This window comes from Ochotona princeps, chromosome 5 (assembly GCF_030435755.1).
Source record: "Ochotona princeps isolate mOchPri1 chromosome 5, mOchPri1.hap1, whole genome shotgun sequence".
In the NCBI taxonomy this organism is placed as follows: Eukaryota; Metazoa; Chordata; class Mammalia; order Lagomorpha; family Ochotonidae; genus Ochotona; species Ochotona princeps.
In genome coordinates, this window is record NC_080836.1 from 17,805,691 (window position 1) to 17,825,931 (window position 20,241).

At 41.0% G+C, this 20,241-nt stretch overlaps 1 protein-coding gene across 4 annotated transcripts in view; it reads right to left on the reverse strand.

Annotated features, from left to right (window-relative positions):
• NCKAP5 (NCK associated protein 5) overlaps positions 1-20,241 on the reverse strand; it is an 845,136-nt gene that overhangs the window by 192,667 nt on the left and 632,228 nt on the right. For all 4 annotated transcript variants that reach the window (XM_058664409.1, XM_058664408.1, XM_058664410.1 and 1 more), the window contains one exon: positions 9,647-9,715. In XM_058664409.1, the coding sequence (XP_058520392.1) occupies positions 9,647-9,715 (69 nt within the window). The remainder of the gene's footprint in view (positions 1-9,646; positions 9,716-20,241) is intronic.

Below are 20,241 nucleotides of genomic sequence, written 5' to 3' on the forward strand. Positions count from 1 at the left end.
AAAAAATGCTACAGTGCAAAACACAATCCTAATAATGTGGACACAGTTTCTAGACTTAATGCATGCATAATGTCTTTGGCATCTCTTTCTGTTGCACTGCTATTTCACAGCCTAAAGTTATTTGCAATGGAGAAGGGTGAATGGTCAAAAACAAGAACAGTTCATTTCTTCCCATGTGCTCTGCTGTCCTCCTTGATACTTTCATTTATGCCATCCTCTAACTGTTGCTGGCTTGAAACAATCTAGCGGGTATTGGCTGCAATATCCAGTTTCTTGTTTCCCAGCGATAATTCCCATTGGATGGGGAGGTGGGGGTGGGACATGAATATATGCAGCTACAATCCCCAACCTCCCTTATAGCTAAAAGTCCCTGCATGACAAAGTTTAGGTCAGTAAAACATATGGAGACTATTTTCATGGGCTTATTCTTTCTAAGACAAGAAAGTGATGAATGGAGTTTCAGTAGCCACATTGTCAGTAGAAGTCACATATTCAGTATGGTTGAGCAGGAAAACCAGAACAAGTTTGCCCCCACATGATGTCATTAAATTGTGCTACCTCTGAACTTATAAGTGAGAGAGAAACAAACTATTCCCTGTTATTTTTTTCCAATACGCCATCAAGCACAATCTTACTAATTGATAACATGACCCTAACGTTCTTCAGGTATCTGGCAGTCTAGGACAGTGAAGCATGTCAGATGACTCCTCAGCCCAAGGATGCAAATTTAGTTAATTTAGTTCAGTCTGGGCAATTCTATTTCTTTTCCAGAATTGGCTTATGATTGGCCACATAACATCATTCGAGCTAAGGCTTATAATAAAACTAAAGCTGTGCTCTTGACATTTGAAGGATCTGGCATTCATCTCCGAATAAGCATCCATTATTTCTATATGGATGATGATATCCATCATATCTTGGAGAATTTGAAAATAACCGATAGAGAAGCACCTCTTAAGCTTGACTACCCTGAACTTAACCTTGGATTAAAACCTTGAATTTATGTATCCAAGTGGATACTGTCGACAATATTAAGATAAATAGGTTCACTGGTTGGTATTTTCAGTCAACGTATACGTTTTAAACAATCAGTATGATATCTGAAAATAGTATCAATAGAGATGAAGTCAGAATATTTACATCTGCAACACAAAAGAAAATTCTGTGCACCATTTTCTCCTTTGTTTATTCAAAAAGTTTTCTTAGTATCTACGTGTATAGTTAGATGATTAGGACCTGGTTATGTCTGGTAATTGGTAACAGATTGGCAAGAAACACAATTATAGCGCATAGCAATAAAGAGGTTATCACCATGGTAAATGTACACATTCAATTAAAGACCACAGAATGCACTTTCATTTTTTTCTCTCAATAACAAATCAGTTTGGTGGTATGCTCAGCTATTTCAGCTTATATTCCTGTCCAGGACAGTGGAACAGCTTATGGTGACAACATTACTGTGGAGCTTAATTGTTTCTTGACTCAGTATTGACAAAACGGCACATCCTTAATGACCGTTGGCTTCTAGTAAGGCTCACAGGAAATTAAAACACAGGCTGTCATCAACTTTTGGTTAGCAGGAAGTCACATCATAAGTAATAAATGATTAGAGAAAGATTATCTATAATTTATTTGTTAAACTCTATGCACAAGAGGATTTTTTTCCAAATTTACAATGATTATATAAGACATTTCTTATTGAAGCTAACCATGGTTATAAACAAAGAGTATTTACAGACATTTTCAATGAAGATGGAGTTAAAGAACTATCAAACAGGGACAAGAATTTGGCAGAGCAGTGAAGGCACCACTTGGGAGACCTGCACCCCATCTCAGTCTGAGTCCTGGATGTGTCCCCAGTTCCAGCTCTTTGTTATTGTAAACCCTGAGAGGCAGCAGGTGATGGCTCAAGTCCTTGAGTCTTTGTCACTCATTTGGGAGACCAGGATTGAGTTCCTGGCTCCTAGTTTCATCTTGGCTCCAGACCAGGAGTAACCCAGTAGATGGAAAATTCTCATCCTTGCTTCTCTCACCAAACAAGTATCACAGCCCAAGATAAGCCAAACTTTCATTAACTGGTGTTTCATTTTTCCTCTGTTCCTTTATACATGATCACAGCAGCGATAAATATTTTTTAGCCCTCACAAATTCACTCAAATCTAAGTGGAGATCTTTAAGTGCTGAAACATTCATTCCAATTTCTAAGCTACTGGGAATTTAAACTGAAGACATATATCACCTATTTTATTGTCACAAAATAAAGCAAAATAGTAGAACTAAACTGTTCATGCAGAGTGAATCAGGAACAATGCACCAATGTTAAGTCAAACCATCAAAAAATCCCTTTTCAGATCTCTAGTTTGCTTTACATTCTCATAAAACTGCCCAGCATCAATATTTTCTTTTCTTTGGAACTGGTTGTCACTTAAACCATTCTGTGTAACAGTAGTCACATAAAAATACCTCTATCCATGATTTAATAGAAGACAAAGAGTAATAACCTAAGTGTAACAGCCCACAAGAGGAAATGTGTTATATCTCTGCAATGTAAGCAGTTGGCCCTACAGGCTTACAGACTCTATGTGATAAAGTTTCTTCTGGCATGTACTTTGGACAATTGTTTGCTACCTGCGAATAGCACAAAGGCTCATAGCTGTGTTATTTCTTCATCTACTGGCATTGGGTTGTACTACTCAGAAGGATTTCCAGGGTTCTTTAGAAGAGCAGGTATATTATATGGATGCTTGCTCCTGTACTGTGGATAGTTTCTAGGTTTTTTTTTTCCTGCATCCTTTTAATAGCTAGGCTTCTCAGATACACCAGTACAACTATCTGGAGCTTGTGCCTGAAACCTCTAAAAGGCTCACTGGATAATGCTTGGAATGGCCCCTGTCCTCACACTAGCATTATGCCTTAAGCACTTAGGTGGGTTCAGCTAAGGTTAACAAATAACTTTTACTTTCCAGTGTTACCTGCTACCTTTCCTTTACGACCAAGGGGAAAGCAGCAGCTGGGCTGGATGAGAGGGACTTTGGGTACATGTCACAAGCTGACAGTCCTTAAGCCCGGGGTTTGTTTTGCATCCTCCCTTGGCTTCTCTCGCTAGGACCTGAAGGACCTCTCTCTAGGACATGGAGCAGAGCCTAGTACATCTCATTGCGAGGTCAGGAGGAATTCTTTCAGATAATCCAGTTCCTCTGACACAGGACTGACCGCCTTATATGAGAATTTGGCAAGGGAGACAGGCAGAGCTGGAGAAGTTGGACCTACAGAATCCTTAAGACTGAAAGAAAGGCCAGGCTGGAAGGTGACTGAGAAGAATTGTGCTTGTCAAGCTAAGAAGATAGTCATGGTTGCAAGGGACAGTCAGGAAAAGAAAGAGAAACTCAGGGAATTCCCTGTGCGGACAGTTTTCTCATGGTCTGGCTTTCATATCCTCACCTATTTCATCATCCAAAGCACCAGTCACATCAGGTTACTGGCTGAAAAAGCACATGTTTTTGATGCTGTGCTTTGATAAGCTTTTACATGCTACTAAGCATGCTTTATTATATTGAGGCAGTTATAGGAAAGCAAGGAGAACACTGGGATTGGCTGTGTTGTCTTGACACACTGAGGGGTACCAGGATATGGAAGCACACTTACTTTCCTCATTTGTGAGATAGGAAAGGAAACTGTCTCCAGGGCCAAAAAAAGCATGAGTTGATAGACATAATCAGAGAAACCGCCTAGGACAGGACCAGATGTACAAGTTACCCTGTAAACAGTAAATATCAGTCATGATGCTGGAACTTCAGAAGCTATCAGTTGAGCCATTAAGAGAGAATGGTTTTAGAACAGGGGATTTTACTTATAAAAACAATAAGAGATGTTTGCAAGTATGTATCCAATATCCCAGAGCAAATATGAATTACTGAGCATGGATATCATTCAATTACTTTGTAAACTGATCCTGCAAGACACAAATGAGAGGATGAGAAAGCTGAGAGGAAAATATCTTGCCATTATTTCTCAAGAAGGGGTTGTTTTGGGGCACTGTTTGAATGCTAGATTGGACTTCTTAGTCTAAGCTCAAGTGATCTCTCCTAATGCAAGTAAAAATCTTTTAAATGAATCAACCATCACTTTTCAGCTGATTGATTCTCTGGGCTATCTTTCTAGTTGGTGCGTAATAAAGAAGTGCTCATCTCGGAGGAGACAACTAAAGAAATTAGTATAATATGTACGTGGGGATTCCACGATAACTAATGTGAAAATTAATTTCCTGCTATTAATCATTCATTCATTTAACAGATATGCAGTAAGTGTCTTAGTATGGACAAGAATCATGCTGGATCCTGAAGGAATAACGGGGGATGGAATGCAGGTGCTAACTCTGGACTCTCAGAGACTAGGGCAAACAAGAATAGACCATTACCTTGATTTTATAACTCAGTTTAGAGCTTCAGGCCGACCTGAAAGATCATCTGTTAATTTCACAACTTATTCATTGAAATGGACTTTTGGAGCCTGTGAAAGCCATAAGCAAAAATCATTTTCATCTCCATCTATCCAGACAATGGTTTTAAAATTGCATAGGGTTTCAGTGTAGGACATGCATGAACACATTCTGGTAATGATGCCATATTCTAGTCTTGATCTGCAGCAAGACAGATGATTGTAGCTCTCAACAGCCAACTGTTGTGTTAAGCTTTGGCCTTAAATCTTGATGGACATTTTTTCCTGCCAGTTTCCTGAACTACAGTTGAAGACCTAGGTTTTCCCTGACCCTGTGCTGAAAAGTGCAGAATCACAGAAGACCTTGACTAAGACATCTCACTGACTCTAAGGCTGCCAGCTCTGATAGTCTGAAAGCAAAGCCAGCTTTTCTACCTCCATACACAGGAAAATTGTCAAGATTTTCAGTCTAATTGTCCTGAATACTGAGTAACTGGGAAGATCTGAGGGAGGCCTATTCAATTTTCTCAATTGCTGAATATCTTTCTGATGTAGAAGGGCCCCAGAAGCATACCTTGCAAACTATCAGCTAGGGCAGGGCCCGGTGGTGTGGCCTAGTGGCTAAAGTCCTCACCTTGAATGTGCCGGGATCCCATATGGGCGCCGGTTCTAATTCCAGCTGCCCCACTTCCCATTCAGCTCCCTGCTTGTGGCCTGGGAAAGCAGTCGAGGACGGCCCAAAGCTTTGGGACACTGCACCCGCGTGGGAGACCCAGAAGAGATTCCTGGTTCCCGGCTTTGGATCGGCGCAGTACCGGCCGTTGCGGCTCACTTGGGGAGTGAATCATCGGATGGAAGATCTTCCTCTCTGTCTCTCCTCCTGTCTGTTTATCTGACTTTGGAATAAAAATAAATAAATCTTTACCAAAAAATATCAGCCAGGGTATGGTTTTTCTATTTATAACTTTGTATTAACTCAGACATTGTTGAGTAATCAGATATAATCCATAACTCCCACGTGGATCCTTGCTTTTCTGCCACCATATTGAAGGATGTGGAAGGAGCTTTCATCCCCCTGCTGCTTCTCCATCCTCTGTTACACAGCACTTGTAACTTGTCAGAGCAGCTCCTAATCTCTCCAAACTGCCATGTCCAGGCATGCTCTGAAAGATGCCAAGGCCCAGGCTCCACCCCATTTCCAAATGAGAACAGAATCTCTGTGGTGGGGCCAGATGGCAGTATTCTCAAACGTCCCCAGAGAAGTCCAAAATACAGGTAATGATGATCACATCTCTTTTCCATCCTGAACCAGACCTGCTCCAGTTCTTTCTACTAAAGGGGCCCGTTTGCCATTCTAACCCCTTCTCTGATCACCCACCCATTGCTTTACCCCTGCTGCTGACTGCACTGCCTGTTCCTGGGGTCCTCAGGGCAGTTCCCTTGCTCTGTTTCTCTCCTCTCTTATCCTGATATCACCTATCTCTCTTCTGTCATTTAGGCTGGCAAATGATGAGCTCATGGATCTTGTGTGCAGTTGATACCTGGACAGGGTTTTGTAGGACACAAGTGGTCCCAGCTAAATACAATGGGTTGTTTCAGAAAGATGTTCTTCATTTTATATGTGTCATTGTACTTCACAACATGGGAGTAGTTGGTATGAAAGAGAACATGGCCAAGGCAATACTGTGAATAAACAGCAATTCACTTCTTGCCAGGAAACTGCCTATCAAACAGCCAGAATTACAAACTACATTCTGGCATGAAAACTTCCCAATCCCCAAAGAAAAAAGATGAAATTCTTGGTTTTGCCTTCACACTGAAGGTAAGGAATAGAGAGATAGCAACACATATGGTGCTGAAGTATGTGCAGACATGCACTGTGTGTGGGTGTGTGTGAAAATGCACGTATGTGCATGTATAACTGCAGATGTGGCTCCATCTCCTGAATAAACTTGCTCTTTTATGGAGCACATAGACACCGTTTCAGGCTCTCAAGTCCTTTTTCCAAATCTTCCATACATTCTTCATTTTCCAGAAAACAAAAATCCATGTAAAAAGCTTTTTTTATCCACTCACATATGTTTTATGAAACTCACCAATAAGAAATAACTTACATGAGACATTACCTTGTTAGTTTGTCTAATTAGTATAAAAAGCCTTGAAAATTTCCATTTGGCAGTATTATCAAATCCAACTACCCCTTCGAGAGCATTCTCTTAGAGTGTATGGAAACTGATTGTCTAACTTCATGCAATTAGTTACAAATCAACTGGCATGTGAAATCGGGGCCAATGTTCATGAATACAAAACACTTGTATTGCTCAGGGGTGATTCTGTTTCACAAATCATCTATCTGACAACAGCTCATTCTTGAAATTAAGAACAGAGGGGACTTCTCTTGAAAAATTCTGTCTTTAATGGAAACATGACCCAAAAAGACTCAGATAAAACAATTTAAATGTTTCATGGCATTTTCTCATGACATCTACAGAATACAGTCAAGGGAACATTCAGAAAACCAATGGACTTCTTTTCATATGGTTATCATTTGATGGGCCTTGCATATGTTCCATAGGGTCTTCTTACTTTTTATATGTTAGGCTCTTTATTTTGTGGAGCATTAAGCTCTTGACTGAAATGTAAATGAAAGATAATGTTATTGCAAGAACTAAAGATGAAAGAGTGGGCAGGGGATATGGGTATCATCGTATTCTCAGAATTGTATTATGAAACATATCAAACCTGCTCTCTTTGTATCAACAGCACATTAACATGAAAAAATATTTAGATATGCATTCTGTAACTGATGGGGAAGCATGTCCTCTAAGAGAACTGTGACACAGAATGTCAGTGGTGTGAGTGACATCAATTTGACTTCTGCATGTAGATAAAGTCTCCTTGGAAATTTCTGTGTATGAGGTTGAAATGAAACTCTACTGATCAATACATGTGAACGAGGGGCATTACTTACAACTTTAAATATCCATGGAATAGAAATGAGGGCTACTAGACCATAAGTCATTTTACTGCCTTGTGTGTCAACTACTTTGGGCATTCCTTTAACTTTGGGCATTCTGAAGATTATTCTGGTCTCTGTAAAAACTGACAGGGCCTACAACTGTAAACACCATTTTGCCAGAGGTACTCACACATATGGTTGGGAATACAGAACAATTGAAATATAAAATATTAATATTTTCCTGGGGATTTTCAGTGTTCTTCAAACCATGTAAAAGACTACTTCAGAAAAGTCATGGAAAGTAGAATTAAAAGACAAGTTTATTTTGTAAAAAATATGAAAAAATTTTTGAAAGTTCCTTATAAATATTACTACAAATACAGTACGCATGGATTGCCAATTTTTTTTGCATTAAAATAATTTTTTAATTCTGTTTCCAATGAGATTTTCTGAGAAGATTTACCTATTTGGAAAATAGAGAGAAAAAGTTGTGGGAGAGAGAGAAAGAGAGAGAGGTGGAAAGAGAGGCAAAGAGAGAAGGACAGAGAGAGATCTTCCATCTGCTAGTTCATTCACAAAATAGCTCAATAGTGAAGGCTAGTCCAGACTGAAGCCAGAAGCCTGGAACTCTATCCAGGTCATCAACATGAGGAGCAGTAACCCAAGTTCTTGGTCTGTTCTCAACTATTTTCCCATGTGCATTAGTTGAGAGGTATGTCAGAACCGTCCAGCTGGGACTTGAACTGGCACACATGAGATGCAAAACATTGCAGGTGGCAGTGACTTGCTGTTCTACAATGCCAGCCCCTCTGTGTGGTTTTCATAGTTGTCTTGTGTCAGTATCTAACACAAAGTGATCTCTGTCATGAGGAGAGTTATTCACGGTGCAATGTATATCTGCATAAATTGTCTAGTTCGGCCACATGCAGATTTCTAGGCCCCACTCCCAAGGCTCTATTTAATTCTGTGGGCCACAGGCAGGATCCAAAAATCTGTATCCCTAACAAGGTCATAGAGGAAGCTGCCATTACTGCTTCAGAATTCCACATAAGAAGCCCTAGTGCAACAAAATAACATGTACCACTAGGACTCAGAGGAGAGAGACCACTTCCATTTAGGGGGAAAGTGGCATCCGATGGCATTGCTGAAACCGAAACATGTGTTCTTGGTATTCAAGCCATCAACTCCTGGGAATAGGTAATGTAGAAGGAGAATGAAAAGCATAAAAAATGTCAGGAGGATTTGGTTGTAAAAAGTTTGGGTAATTGTCAGTAGAAAGATAAAGACTGGAGATGTACTGGTAATTCCCACTGGTAAGCAAAAGAACAGTATTAAATGGAGTTGCTTCTTTTTCTAAAATCTCATGTCAGTTCCACTGCAACAAATCTCAAATTGAATCTCACAGAATACTCATATGTGCAACCTTTAGGTTTTAAGCAATATGACAACAGAAATTATTCCATTCAAAGAATTACTCCTATCATTGACAAGTGCCAGTGGAGAACTTGCCAGTGAGATGAAGGTCAGGTCCTCCTGGGAAGACAGGGTATGGCGTGTTTGTACAATGATCCCCTGCAGTATGACAGAAGTAGCAAAGAGCAGGATCAGGGCTCTGCACAACTTTTAGCTTTTCCCTGGCATCCAGGAAACCCTCTAACACCCGTTGTCTTTGCTCTCAAATCTTCATTAGCATCGGGTGAAACTTATTGAATTGGTTCACAGATATGTCTGTTTTCTTCTGTCCATTGAAAGTTTTCTTCCTCACTTTCTTTTCCTCTTCTTGGCTTGTGCTTCACCTCCTGATTTGTTCACTCTGGCTGCCAAATGTGAACACTGTCCCTATGCATCGTTATAAAGGAAGTGTCTGTTTGAAAGTAGAATCCACCTGAAGAGTCAGTGTGCCCTTAGTGAGTTCTCTTGTGCATGGATGGGGATTTGGCTAACGGAACAGAAGGAATTTATCACCTAATCAAGCATACCCAAGCTGAGGTCCTAGAGTATAAAATGATAAGCAAAAGGAATTCACAGATGTCATTTAAGTAGTTAGGGAGAAGAGTGGGGGAGGTTGGAGACAGACACAAACTTGATGATTTTCCTTCTCAATGGCCACACATTTACAGCTTTCCTTTGGAGAAGAAAATGTTAGTGTTCTGTGGGTGCTAGGAAATACATGCACTAAAATCAGATTAAGGGACTCATAACTAGCCTTGCCTCTTATCATGAGCCTCTCCATCCAGGCAACCAGCTTACCTCATCAAGACATCGCTCATACTGTTCCCTTTGATTTTCATTTTCCAAAGCCAATGCTGAATTCTCTGCCTGCAGTGAGATACAAAAATAACACCAATAAATCAATGAAATGTTGTGTTATGTGACAACATACTTGATGTGGTTACTAAATATATCTCCCCAGGATCTAGAGCAATCTTTTAGACGTACTTTTGACAAGTTTGCTCTAAGTACTATTACAGATATGTCAAGGATGACTTTTGTCTTACCAAATGGCTCACAAAAACACATTACAATTTAAAGAAATGCAAAATTTGTATTCTGGACAGGAAGAAAATCAAATCATGGCTTTATATGAGAGTGCTCTGTTTCTACAAAATACCATGTTTATTTCATCCTATGAAAATGTAAATGCAAGAAATGCCTTAATCCAATTCATGGACACCTGTTACAATCACACAGTCTCACATCTGTTCAGGTCTTGGAAAATCATCCTGTGTAAAGTCAGAAAGTTAATTCTAAATGCAACTCAAACATGTCATTTTTATTGCTAGTGAAACACCGAAAATCAATTAAATTGTGATACAGTTAATCAATAACTTTTAAATATAACAAGAGAATAAGAAATGTAAAGCCTAAACTAGACTTCATCATCTATATCTACATATCTACAGGTTTGTTTTTTTTTTAATCACTGCTGTCTGGCTCCTCAGAACCAGGTTGGTAATGTGACTGCTGAACATGGTGACTATGTACCAGTGTAGAACTATAAGGAAGTAAAAAGTCAAGAACATAAGCATGTCAAGTTTCAGAAGAAGCATGAAGCAAAAATAAAACTTCCCTCTGCATCCAACAACTTGGTTTGCTGTTCGAAACCTGAACTCTGCAAGTGGGCCCTTTCCATAGCTGCAATTCCCAGGCAAACTTGACCCTATTCAATCCTTCTCTAAAACTCTGGGGGCAGAGTAGGATATTGTAGGCCAGTCTGTACAAAGAATCTTACAATTTTTAGGTGACTCACAGCTCATTACTTTTCTTCCATACCTTCTCCTCACCTATTTGGAAATTATTTGAACCGATAATTTGTGAGAACAGCATTAAAAAACCCTTCAAGTACTTTTCTCAAATTTACAAATACTAACATTTTTACGTGTATGTTGGTATCATTCTATTTTCCTCTCAAAAATTTTTTTTGCAACTTGATAGTGAGTTGCACACTCACTTATTAAATCTCATGTTTTTCACTGTGCTTAGTGTTTCTTTTTAAAAGATTTACTTACAGGGGTCAGAGTTGTGGCATGGTATGTAAAGCTGTTGCCCAATAACATTGTAGAGATTGGTCAGATACCATCTTAATCAAGTCATGACAGAATGCTCAGTGGTGAGGTGTGTGGCCACCACAAGACTGATACAAGGCAATTAGATCATGCTGGCATTACTTGCATGTTATGTCCACTAAATGTGTGTAAGGAGGAGTTAGGAAAACCCAAAGGAAGAGACAGTCTATAAAATAACTGCTCTTAAGAAAAGAAGGGGGAAATGCAGAAACAGAATGGGAATAAATCAATTAAAAGAAGGTTAAAGGGACTGTTGCAGGTTTAATGTCACATTAAAATGTGACATTGAATGCAGTGGATGACCATGGATAAGAGTTGTTCACTGAAAAATATTTTCTATAAAGTCCATCACTGAGATGGTTGATAAAATCAGAGTAAAAGCTTATCAATGAGATTATCATAATGTATTAATGTTGCACTTAGAGTCCATGAACTTGCTTGCTATGTTTGTAAGAGAGTCTTTGTTAAGAAACACAACATGGGAGCTGTGTTGGGCTTAGCCATTAAAACTGCTACCTCCAGTGCTGACCTCCCATGTGGGCACTGATTCTAGTCCTATGATCCACTTATGATCTAGCTACCACTAACAACCTGAGAAAAGCAGTCTAAACTAAACTCTACAATGTAAAGTTATTGGGTTTTTTGTCCTTTTACTAAGTAATTTTGGGTGTGATACTCTATGACGATGAAAATATACTACTTATGATGCTTTCTAAAGACTAACCAGGACACTGAGTTCAGTGCGGCTTGGGCAGCACTGTTGGCCCATCAGCAGCCCTGGGCACTGTGGATGTTATTTATTCCCCATCACTCCATTGGCACAGCTGTACATTCCCACTGCCTGACTGTTGTCTTTCTGTTGCTACACCCTGAACCTGAAAACCATTAGCACCTGGGGTACAGCTTCTAAGCATGGTGGGGGGCAGAAGGGAGTATGAGAATATGATGTAAGTTTATGAGGCAAGGCCAGGTTAGGTCTTGGGGTCAAAGCTCCAGACATAATCATGTTCAGAGCCAAGATTTGCACCAGCATTGAGCAGGGCAAATGGAAGCATTCACCATGGTGAGCTGAACTTTTCCCACACACTTCCTTGTTTCTATCTTTGTTTTTCCTGGGAGTTGGTGACAGCTGGAGGGGCATGCTGCTCTCTGATGGCAGGTCTCGGTGGACACACATGGGTGTGGCTGTAAACATATGTGTCTTACTGTGAGGGAGACCTTGTTGTCCCTCGCACACCACCTTTGCATCTGTTCCATGGGGTCGCCTTAACTCAGGAAACTTTCACCTATACATTGTGGCAACCATCAATGATTCTTGCTTGAGTCAACTCATTGACTTTAGTTTCAAATGGTGGGTTCTAATTCAATTCCTCTCTCTATAGCAGGTCTTCTTTACCTGTAAGGAATACTTTCAAGACTCCAGAGAGAGATGATCTAAATCTCAGGATAGTACCAAATCCTATATACAGTCAGATGCTATTTAATGATGTTACAATTTTAATGGTGGGTATCACATGTGACAGTGGTTCTGTAAGATTGTATACCTCATACTGATGTCTTAGTCACCTTAGTTTGTGTAAGTACATTCTATGATAGTCACATTGATGAAATCACCTAATGATATATTTCTTTCACTCTGCATTCATCACTGAGGGATATTAACCTGTGTTACATGTTTCTCTCCTATATCTTTATATCTTTAAAAAGTTTCATGTATGAATCAGGTATGAGAGACTAACTGATAGAAAAACAGAAAAATGTAACAATAGACTGTAACAAAACTGCCAGCACCATCATTCTTGTGCTTTTGGAAAGTCATTATTTAAAATAAGGGTTACTCAAGTAAAGGCACTGCAACAATCAGTCTGATAACTGAGACAGCTATTAAGGAACGGACACAGCATGAGTATGTGGCACAACAGGATGACCCACATGGCAACTAGCATGGACCAAACTGCTGGCGATTTCATCAGTGTTACTCAAACTGCTTAAAATTGATGAGCCAATTCTGGAATTTTCCACTTAACATTTTTTAGCCAGTGTCCTTGAAGGTAAAGTGAAACTGTGGAAAGCAAAATCACAGATAAGGAAACACTACTGTGTGTTTCTGGGATTACATTTTATCAGTATGCATAGATTCCCAAATTCTGCAATGGGTTATGAGGATTAATTTGGATGGAAAAATTACTCCAGTTTTAGGTGGACAAATCCCTTCAAACTGCTGTCTGCCTGGTTCTGATACATAGTCATCAGGGTTGAAACACTTTTATTTTATTTTATTTTATTTTATTTTATTTTATTTTATTTTATTTTATTTTATTTTATGGGTGCAGGGTGCTGTTACAGGCCCATTTTGCTTCTTGCATTGCCCTATACTTGAAATCCTCCATGTCTCTAAAATACTAATTTTTATGTAGAGAATGGTGCTTGGAGAGCAACCAAGGCATAAAAATTCCCTACACACAGAGAGAGAGAGATAGAGAGAGAGAGAGAGATAAGAAGCCCCATGGGATTCTTCCTTTCCGTTTTCATATTTGTTGTTTTCTCTTGATACAATGAAAACACAAACACAGCCTCCCCATATCATTTTCTTTACTAATTTGTTCAATACTACCAACGCATACAAAATTGCTATACTAAAAAAAAAAACCACCAGCTTGAAGAACATATAACTTTTTCCCTAATTTAGAATGCATACATACAGTAAAAATACCTTGTTCAAATGTAACTAGACTGATTCTTCAGCCTCCTTAAGTGTATTTACACTATTCACTGTAAAGTCAGCTCATTTTCAAATAGTATTCACATTTTTTTAATAACTTTTTTATTGTTAACAATCTTACATAGTTAATTACGGTGTAAAGGTTTAGGGGCTATAGGGATGTGGGTAAGATTTTTATGTCCATATTGTTTCCTTCATATATCTGAGGTAAAGGGGGATATTGAGGGAGAAGCCCCACCCAGATTCCCACCCACCCAAAGTCCCGGACTTGGGGCATGCTCTGAGATACCCGCTCAAGTGGTTGTAATAGTTCTCCAGTTGTGAATCGCTGCCAATCTCGCCACTTCCAGCTCGATGAGGTCATTGAAGAATCCACTGATTGTCATAGTCATCCGCCCAGTATTTCGCTGCCAGCATACAGTTGAGGTGGTTGATAGACTCGTTCTGTCCTCTGTCCCCTCCTGGCTAGGGTTCTGAGACCAGCAGTTCGGTTGGGGAGATCTTCAAAGAAACTTTGAGGTATTCCCAGATCAGATTCCTGTATGTTCTAGTAAGCACAGGGCCCGGCACAGTCCATCTCCACGATCAGCTGGTGGTTGCAGTTGCTGGGTTGGTCTGCTCTCAGGCCCAACTTGCACTGGAACCAATGGGTGTAGTAGTCCAACCTGGTTCTGCCCAGCACGTACTCGGCCCTTTTATCAACTAGTGGGAGCTGTGGCCCAGTGGGGGTGACCCACAATAACCCCCTCCAGCCATGCCTCCCACCCTGGCCTGCCAATGTGCATAGCCAACTAGTCCAGTCTGTCCCGCCTCCCATTTGGCTCCTATACCTATCAATGGAATGGGTATTAAAGCTTAGTTCCTTCTAACCATCTCAATCATCTAGCCCTCACGGATGTTGCTGAGTGCCTCTCCATCTAGCCACCCCAGCCTTCGTCCTAGTTCTGATGTCCTCCCGTGGGAGTAATGACCCAAGAGGGGGGAACCCACCACTTCCTTAGTCTGGTCTGTCCCCATCCCTGCCCATGCTATCTAGTGGGAGTAGCTGTCCGGCGAGGGGACCAGCCCCTCAATCCTCCCGCTGGCTCTGCCCTCTCCCTTCCTGGTTCTCACGTGTGCTGGTTGGGTGCTGCATTCAAATCTAGTACAGGTAACTTCACCTTGGCTTTCTGTCTTGTGTACTAGTTCTTGTCGCGACCAAACCCGGCCCGACCCACACCCTGTTCTGGTGCCTGGGTTTGCCAGTGGATGACATGAACCACTTCAGCCTGGTCCACCCCGACCCATGCCAAATGTATGTCGGTGGGAAACTTTCCATGGCCTATTCTGGGCTGTTTCCTATCCTGCTTTTTGTGCTTCTTTTGCACAAACCAGAGGGTCCATGAGCCAGCCCTACTCAGTTCACCTTCTGTCCTAGCAGGGACAGTGGTTTTTCTGGCTGGCTTTCACCCCGTTCTGGTTCTTGTTGGATGTCTCAGCCCGACCATGGCTCGATCATACCCATGTATAGCTCACAGATGGCTCAGTAAGGGATTGAGATCTTGCCTAGTCCGTCCCACGTCTACCCTGCTTCCCCAGGACACCAGTTGGTGTTGGTGTTTGGCCCGGCCTGGCGCAACCAATCCCAGCCACACTAGTGCCACGGGAGAGAACAACTGTTGCCTAGCCAGAATGCAGCCCCCATTCCAGCACACTTGCTGCTTAGTGGGAACCTCATCCCATTTAGGGTGTCCCCCCAGCTCCCCAAATTGGCCTGTTCCTAACTGCAGATACTGCGTCTGACAGTGGCTGCTCTGACTCAGCTTATCTCATTCCCACACTTGTCCTGGTCTCTGCCCAAGACACTGTGGCCCAGCATGCCTGACTAAGTAGACCTGCCGGTGTAAGCACAAAGTTACATGCCCCTATCACTGGCAATCGCCTTGAATTCATTTTTCACATATACAAAAGTTGGTCTAATTCATGAGTGTCCCTGAGCAGCTTTTACAATTTAAAAAGACCCAGAGCTCGCCACCCAAAACCAAGGGCTCATCCACCTCCTTGCGGGGTGTTTTGGCTAGAGCCCTTAGCCGGATTCCACTTAGCCAAGACGCCACTATGCAGCTGCCAACCTGCAGAGTGGTTCAGTCCATCCCAGCCCTAAGAAAGGAATCTGCCCTGATTGGTCCTGCCGCCGTGGCGGCAGAAAGGAGCTAGTTTAGTCCAGCTCCCGGTTCGCCCTCATGGCTGCGACTGGAGGGTCGCGAGCCAGAGCAGTATTCACATTTAATTCCACTCTTCTTGCTTTCATTTTCAAATACATAAAATACTGACTTGATTCCAAAAGTTAAAACTATACTACAAGGTATACACTCAAGGAAATCTCTCTCTCTTCTACCTTATTCCTGTGCAAATCTTGTAGATGAGGTAAGAATGTTCAGTTACCTCTTTTGTCACCTTATTACTATTCAGTTAACATCATGTTCTTTGACTCCTTGCTAATACATATGCAAATATCACATTTTCCTCTTGCTTTTTAATTGTATTTTTCTGCAAGGTTTATGTTGGCTTTTTTCTCCTTCTTACCCTTGTTTTGGCCTTTTTAACAAGATAGGACTAGCAGCTGACTGTGCTTTTTCTTCCATTTCTCTTTTTAAACTTATTTATTTATATTGAAAAGGCAGATATCCAGAAAAAAAAAATGAGTCACAGACAGAAAGGTCCTCCCTCTGCTGGTTCACTCCCCAAGTGGCTGCACTGGCGAGAGCAGAGCCAGTCCAAAGCAAGGAGTCCAGAGTATCCTCCAGAGTCTCCCACGCGGGTGCAGGGTCCCAAGGCTTTGGGCCATCCTCTACTGCTTTCCCAGACCACAAGCAGGGAGTTGGATGGAGCAGTCAGGACACAATCTGGTGCCCATATACGATCCCACCACATGCCAGACAAGGACTTTAGCCACTAGGCTACTGTGTCAGGCCCTTCTTCTATTTCTACAGCATTTCAAATATTTTTCCCTTCTTCTTTCACTACTTCATAATCACAGAAGCTCTCCATCTTTTTCTCCTCTTCCCCACTGTGTCTCTCTGAAACTGTAAGCAGTAGAACAGCCATTCCTGCACCTGTGCTCTGTCCTGACTGTGTGGCACCAGACACTCTTATCCTGCAAGTGATTCCTCCATCCTGTTCTCTGCCATTCTTCCGGGGCACACTCTGTGGCAGCAGGAGTAGGTCTCTGAAGAGCATTTTTCTAGTTGTACTCACTTGAAATTCATACAATCTATGTTTTCTGTAATGCAGAACACATGACTCCCCTGGTTTTATTTGTTTCCTAGGAGATTGAATGTTTTATCTGGCAGATACATGACAAAATTTAGACTTCAGCCAGTTTGTTAGTTTAATCAATAAGCAAATCTTAAGTGTGAAGTGACTGGCGCAGGATGGGACAAGAGATTCAGTAAACTTGCTGGGAAAATAGCTGGGTGAAGGCACTCTTGCCATCTTGATCAAGGTCACATCATCTCCATTTGCTTACCGTTTCAAGCCCAGGACTGAAACACCTGCTGCTTTTATTTTTATTTTAAAGCTTTATTTAGGCAGGTAGACAGCAAGATAGAGAGAGGGAAAGATAGAAAAAGAGAGATCTTCCATCCACTTGTTCCTTACCAAATGTCTGGAATCCCAAGTGGATGACAGGGGACAAACACTTGCCCCATCTTCTGCCAGATGCACTGCCAGGGAGCTGGATCGGCAATAGCAAGTGGATATGAACAGCAGCACCCATTTGGGATGCCAATGTTGTAGGAGGTAACTGAACCTGCTACACTGCTTCTTCTTGAGGTATCAATTCTATTCCTTGCCTGCTTCACCTCATTCCTTTGGGCCCAAATCTCTGATTTAGTGACAATTACCACACATCCCCCCCCACACACCTTAGGCGCTCAGATTAGATCTTGCCTTTAGTTCTCATCGTGAACATTTTCTATGCAGCCCATTCCTTCTGCCCTCAAGCTAATCATCTGTATGGATTATTTAAAAAGTATTAACTATATTTCAACTGCTTCCTTTTCTTCCCTACGCATGCGAACTCAACGTCTCCTGACTTGCTGTTCACCTGAGGGATTGGTTTCAGCCTATCCTACTGAACCATCTGCACAATTACAAGCTGGTGCTACCACTTAATTTCTCCCCCAGCTCAGGTGGGACAGCAGGTTCCAAGTTCTTGTTTATTCTGTTGGAGTTTCTGGGGCAATGACAAATGGTGAAGCTTTTCAGTAAGTTATCCAACCATGCTGGATTTATAGTTCTTTAGCTATTGAAGGAAGGGAATGAACTGGTCAATCAGACATGTGGATACCATGAATCTCAGTGGAGGGGACTGGGCTGCCGGTTCTATAAAGTCACAGATCTTGAAAAGACAAATTTAGCTTTTATGGGGTGTGCTGCTTTCAGTAAAGCCACAGCACAAAGGATAATGGGAATAGATAAAAAGAGAATGGCAATGCCAGTTTATGTTGTTTTCTCTTTAAATGTCTTAGAAAAAATGTGCAAGGAAATAAAGCTGAAAATGGGAATTTATATGGGATGTCTGTATCTTGCTCCTTCCCATACAACAATGCAGTAACACTACAATGGATCCATTCAGATAATTACCAACATTACACCGTTTACTTTACTCGCCTCACGTTTACGGCTCTGACAATCTATTATAGCCAAGCAAATTAAATACCTCTAGGATGCTGCTGAAAACACAATAGTCACTTTTATGGCTGCTGTGTTCAGTTGCAGAAGACCAATCTAATTGGCATAATCCTCCAAATCCCAACGGACTGCGAGAGATGTTAACAATTAGGCCAGTGAAGTTAAAATATTCTTGAAGTTATAATTTTCTTTAATCCACTGATGTTATTAGAGATTTAGGATTAACTTGCTACCAACATGACACAACAGGAAAGAAAGCAGAGCGAAAAAACTTTCTTAATTAAATGTAATTCAAAGAAGTAGTGGTTATTTGAAATACAGATATGGGAAAGGCTAAAGCGGAAGGGAAGCATGGCGACAATGTGGGTGTGACTACAAGCATCACAGAAATTACAACGCAAGTCTTTCCTCACTTTAATAAGTATGTTATTAAGTTAACACACCCAGAGGATACAATTAAAGCAATCAAATGCATGGAACAGTGGATCTTTGTGCTCAGCTGTCTTCCAGAACAATCAAAGACTTTGACTAGACGCAGCTCCTGACTTAGATGATTCCCTGCCCAGTGTGCTTTCCCCACGACTCCAAATTACACCGATCAAAACACAGCTCTGGTGTTCTCTCCAAATCCCTTGTACATCCTTATAAAAATCAAAGAACATCGTAGCATAAATCCATACTGTTTTAGTTGACTGCAGAACAGTGATCTGAATATACATTTGAAAGGAGCAACATTTCTCAGAAGTCTTGGTCAGGTGGGCAGACAGGCTGTGGAGAACATACAAGTGACTGAACAAAGTGATGATTCTAAACTGGCATTCTCCTGTAATTCTTCAAGGGCATACATATTATGTGGAAAATTCTTTGATATCATAAATTTGCATAGTACATTCTTTCTCATGGATGAAAGACAGAGTAGCTCTACATAAATAACTAACTAACTACCACAGCTCCCTCTCTATCCACAAGGTACATGTTTCTACACTCCCAGAGACACCAATGGCCAGGGGTAGTGCTCAAGCTTATATACACTGTTCTTCCCTTTATATGCATATGATAAATTCATGTACATATTATCAATTCCAACTCAGTGCAGGCACATTAATAGACTAGCAACTATTACTAGGATAGAAAACTTGCAATATACTATTAGGAATGTTATTTAAAACATGGTTTTATTTCTTGATTTTCCATTTAATATGGTTGTACTGTGGTTAATCACTGGTCATTGAAACCTCAGAAAGAGAACTGCAGGTAAGGGGCTACTACTATAACAGCACCTGCTGTTGGCCCTTTGTCTCTTATACTCTGTCCCAACACTTTCATCCAATTTATGTATTTGCTGTCCCATGACACACACATGATCCCTAGCCAGAGCCAGTCCCTGGCTCTCAGGAAGGTCCTGCTTTCAGCCCAGGCTGTCCTTTTGGCTCTGCTGCTCTGGCATGGAGCAGGTTTCACTTTCTCACTGGCCATTTGTGTTCTGCCTCATCTCTGAACCAATGGTGGTTGTCAGGGGGACGGGAGAGGAATATATATACCTTAATTCTTTTAGATCTCTGTGTATAAACACCATAAATAATCCCCTATACCATTTACTATGAGTCTACAAAGGCAAACTCACTTTATCATTTGTTGTTGTTCACTTAGCTACACAAAAGAGTATATACATACATATATATATATATATATATATATACATATACATATATATATATCCTTTAATCTAATGTCCGTTAATCTAATGAAATCTGGTGTGTTTTTCTTAGTACTTCTACATAACTTTGGTTATAGTGAGCACATTTAGGAAATTAACAATGATTCAAGATCTAATCTATTCTACTGGCTTTATTCTAGTTTCATCCAGATGTCTCTCAAGTGTG